General features: G+C 35.5%; 1 protein-coding gene across 1 annotated transcript in view; it reads right to left on the reverse strand.

Annotated features, from left to right (window-relative positions):
• Nucleotides 1-1,744, reverse strand: part of LOC107661102 (polypeptide N-acetylgalactosaminyltransferase 17) — a 12,094-nt gene extending 10,350 nt beyond the window's left edge. The window contains exon 1 of the mRNA XM_016450562.1: nucleotides 1,268-1,744. Coding sequence (XP_016306048.1) covers nucleotides 1,268-1,270 — 3 coding nt within the window. The 5' untranslated portion in view covers nucleotides 1,271-1,744. The remainder of the gene's footprint in view (nucleotides 1-1,267) is intronic.
• Nucleotides 1,745-5,155: the final 3,411 nt, after the last annotated feature.

Genomic DNA, 5,155 nt, shown 5'->3' on the forward strand with positions numbered 1-5,155 from the left:
TAAAAGCCCTTTCACACCAAAAAGTGTAATGAATAAACCTCAGGCTGAAGGAAAAGTAAATTCACATCTGTACAGTAGAACACAGGAGAAGAAGGTTCAACACTCTTCAGCAATAAAAAAAACAATAAAGCACAATTGTTAGTTTATCTAAAGTCATTTTTGCTTATTATTATGGTTGAACTGGATCATCAAAGGTCAGCAGAAAAGACATTGGTTAATAAAATGGTATTAGATACATTTGTGTTATTTAACATATTTAATTATTGCAGGTTTGAGTCATATTCTGAGTTTGCATTTCACTGTTTTAATTCATTTTGATGAATACTAAATCTGTTTTTTTTGCGATTGGGATGAATGAATGCACATTCACATTTAGTCTAGAACTACAGTAACATCATGTTCACACAGCGCCTCTGTACTTCCGATTTCTCCCAATATGGGGACAGGAGACTTGTCAGTCAGTAAATGGGAAAACAAAGTAACTTGCGTTATTTTTTTTAAAAAGTAACATATATTTTCTTGTAAATTAAAAAGTAATGCGTTACTTTACTAGTTACTTGAAAAAAGTAATCTGATTACGTAACTCGAGTTACTTGTAATGCGTTACCCCCAACACTGATGACTAGCTACTCTTTATAGGCTATATAATATATACATTCATATTTTAATAGCGAATATATTCATATTTAATTCATAATTTAACAATATTATTCAGTATTTTTTGATAAATTAATAATTTTTCTTGGCTGATCCTAATTTACAAATAACAAAGTAATTGAACTAAAATCAATATTTCCATTGCCCATGTATTTATTTACTAAGTAGCATTGTATTAAGCTGGAAAATGTACAGTACACTGTCACAAAATAAACCCTTTGAGGATGATAGTGACCGACGACCGTAGCCTACATTAAACTGTCATATTTTTCATTTATAATTCTCTGCTTCATTTGATGTTTCTATATTCATAATTTCACATTTTATTTGCTAAAATTATTTCTGCTATATTTTTCTGTCAAAAATGCTTTTATGCCGCCTGTAAGCCGCCTTTTCGTATCAAAATAGCCTATGTTCAAGGTAGGCAGCTCACTAGGTTTTGAGACACAACAGGCTTCTGGAAATTAGACATACATTGTATAAATCTCCAACATAACCAACTGACCACCAGCAAATGTCACTGACAACTTGAATCAGACTGCGTATTTGTGATGCTTGTCATTTGGCTGACCTAAGCTAGTTTATTTAAACATTTACCATAACCACTTACCATTTTGGATTGGTAAAATGCATCCTGCACTTGAACATAGAGTCCTCCCGTGCGCTTTCATCCGTGTTCATATGTTCTTATGAATAAACTCCACATGGGAAATTTATTTACATACTTCAAAGACTCACAGCAAAGGGTCCCACAGCCACTGCAGTCAATAATCATAAGACATCTGTCTGTCAAATCTAAGAGGTCTTCAGTGACAAACACAGCTGTCCTTCGCTGGAAATAATGTCAGAATGTTAACGGTCAGACTTAACGGGTGTGTTTGCCCTGGCTAAGCAGAAGTATGTGAGATCCCTCCACTTCAGCTACGAGACTCCGCAGACGCAACATCATCTCCAGCTGGATTCATCCACATCAAGCGCAGTGTTCATTATAAACGCTATTTCATATCCTGCTGTTATGTGACGTTGGTCGTTGATCCACGAGCATCCCGCATCTTGTGCCATCCACACTGTTTTCTGCAGTTATTGTGCCCTGTTAAATCGTTCTGTCCACATGATGCTGGATAGCGCCTCGGCTGAGACTGATGGAAAACACGGAGTGGATGCAGCATGTGGAGCAGATGCGTGGGATTCAAGAGCTGCTCAAGCGCGCGCCACTCAACTCTGTTCACTACGATACCAAAACGTCATATACATGCAAAGTAGATACAGAATTACTTACAGACTTAATATAATGTGTGTTTCTATAGTAGTTAATATGACGTGTTTTAAGACAGGTTATAGAATTGAAAGGGATAGTACACACAACACTGTAAAAATGAAGATACTTGAGGCACCATTTGGGGCAGATGGTGGAACCCTCTGGAGAACCTCTATGCACCTTTATGGATTACATGAGGAACCATTGACAGTCTTTAGAGTTGCAGGAACTTATGGGTTCCATTTACTGCTCTTTTTTAAAAGGTTCCTAGAGGTTCTTCCTAGAATTTGTCACCAAAATTGTGTATACATTTTTCTTTTTAAAGTTAAAAAAATGGTGTGGCTTCACATCTGTGTCGATTTATTGCTTCCCTGGAACAGGAATCCAGAATTTTGCAGGATGTCCAAGCTGCTTTCTTCCAGGGGCGTAGCCATCATTTCAGAAGTGAGGGGGACAGAAATGTTATATATATATAAAAAAAATAATAAAATAAAATAAAAGAATATGAAAGAGAACTGCGACCACTGACTTCCAAAAACAGTCAAAAATCGACACCTCTATACAATAGCTTGGTGTGTTGAACAGCCTGAAATTTAAAACAATAGATCTCATTCACTAACCATGCATTATGTATATGCATAAATTTGTGTATGAAGTCAGCATACAAACATTTTCGAGAACAAAATATGATTCATCCATAACTTTAGTACCAATTTTTTGTTCTAAATTTCCACACACACAAAAAAGTAGGGACAATGAAGAAGACACGTGCAAAATCACATACTCTGAGTGGCCTAAATGTGATAAGATTACATTTTATACAGAAATATTTCATCTTCAATAAACTTCATCACACAGTGAGGTGTTATACCCTGAGCTGCGGCTGTTCCTCTGCATGACCCGCTGAATTCTCCGAAATCTAATGACATTAAAACCAGGTAAAAAAATTAAAAATTATTCTGTGCATATAAATGAGAAATAATCCATTCAATTAAATTATTAATGAATGAGAGCCATTATGCCTAAATCTATAGATTTCTGATCTCATTTGCACTCCACATCACCCACATTTAACGTCAATGCCATCAAATGTTGTTGCATCTTGTGAATGTTATTAAACCTTCTGCAATGTATATCTTGACGCATCAAGATTAAATATATGCAAACACGAATGAAAATTGAGAGCTGTTAGGGTGAGTAAATGATGACCAGTACTGCAAGATCCATTTTTGATTAATTTGATAAAGCAAGTAACTTACTTAAGGCTTGTTTTTTTTTTTTTTTCAGACCTGGTCATTCATTTCTTTTTCAAGATTTGGCAAGATTGATGATGACAGAATTTTCATTTTTGGATAAACTATTCCTTTAGAACATGTTTAGGCAAGCATGCTTTATTTATGGCACAGCAAGGATCGTTTTATTCAAAGAGGAGGAGATGGGGCTTAGTTTTGCATTTTGAAGTCTTAAAGGCATGTTATAGGAGCATCACATCTGATCATCTCAGTTTTTTAATATCCATTTTGCCCTTCACTCATAAGCATTGTATTACAACGTAAGCCAAAGCTACCAACTTTACAGTACCACTGAAATCGGGCCCTAATTCTAAACCTAAAGTAACTAGAAGAACATTTTTATGATTCATACATCATATACAAGTATTTACTTATATGAGGTTTCTTTGAGGCTGTCACCTTCAATGTACATTACTAATCGCTATATGGGTTGTTTAGTGGATTTCCTCTCTGTTGCACCTTTAAATTCCACGAGTTTAGGAGGAAATAGGTCACCCAGATAGCCCAAGGAACTGATGTGCCGGGCCGCATAGCGGTAACTTGGTAGATCTTGCCACACTCACATTATTCCCTCACTGCATGTCGAGTCCTCGCACAACTGCATCATGTGACCCTTGGCTCTTCTACAGGACTGACATTCTTGTTCTTGATTACTTGATAAACAGGAAGTGGCATAATGAGGTTGAATACGGAATACAAAGATGAAAGTAAGAATGGGAGGAACCAAATACATGAAAGCTAAAAATAATTCAGGGAGCCACACCCATAACAATATTATCCTCTGGCTGCAGGCATGTTTTGATGAGAATATTGTGTTTTATGCTTATGTTTATTAGTTAACATGAAATCGAAACTGATCATATTGAGGACTCATAGGCGAACATGTGGTTCATTTTTCTGCCACTAAAATAATTTTCCTTTTCAGTTGACATCATGAATCCCTTTCTTTTTTCACTCCCTCTAATCAACTATGTAATCAATTCCCAATTAATATTATGTCCCGCCCTTCATTTTTTTGTTGTTGTTCTTGAATACCCTGATTCACCTGGAAATACTGTACTTATTTTGGATGAAAAATGGGCTGTGAAATGACATTTGCCAATGATGAATAGCTCACTCAAAAATGAAAATTTGTTGAAAATGTATTCATCCTCAGACCATCCAAGACGTAGATGAGTTTGTTTCTTCAACAGAACAGATTTGGAGAAATTTAGCATCACTTGCTCTCCAATGGATCCTCTGCAGTGAATGGGTGCCGTCAGAATGAGAGTCCAAACTGCTGATAAAAACATCACAGTAATCCACACAACTCTAGTCCATCAATTTATTTATTGTAAACTGAAAAGCTGTGTTTATAATAAATAAATCCATCAAGACATTTTAATTTTAAACCGTTGCTTCCATAGTCCATAGTCCATATGCTTCCTCCAGTGAAAAAGTTCATACCCTGTTGCATGAATTCACACATTGTTTAGAAAGGTTTTGGGCTGTTTTCACTACTGTGCTTGATCTGTGCATATGTCTCTCCTGATTCAGATAAGACAACTTTTTCACTGGAGAAAGCAATATTATGGATAAGGACTTATACTTTAGCTGGAAGCGATAGTCTGAAGTTAAAACGCCTTGAAGAATTTGTTTATAATATAATAAACATATAGCTTTATGCTTCACAAGATGATAATTGATAGACTTGAGTGGTGTGGATTATTGTGATGTTTTTATCAGCTCATTCTGACGGCACCCATTCACTGCAGAGGATCCATTGGTAAGCAAGTGATGTAATGCAAAATTTTCAGCTTTTTTTTTTTGTTCATTTTTCTTTTTAAGTTTAAACATTTTCTAAAGAGAAATATGGCGTTAAAGGGGTCACATGTTGCTAAAAATAACATTATTTTGTGTATTTGGTGTAATGAAATGTGTTTATGCGGTTTAAGGTTAAAAAAAACAT

This window comes from Sinocyclocheilus anshuiensis, unplaced genomic scaffold (genome assembly GCF_001515605.1).
Source record: "Sinocyclocheilus anshuiensis isolate Anshui unplaced genomic scaffold, SAMN03320099.WGS_v1.1 scaffold583, whole genome shotgun sequence".
Classification (NCBI taxonomy): domain Eukaryota; kingdom Metazoa; phylum Chordata; class Actinopteri; order Cypriniformes; family Cyprinidae; genus Sinocyclocheilus; species Sinocyclocheilus anshuiensis.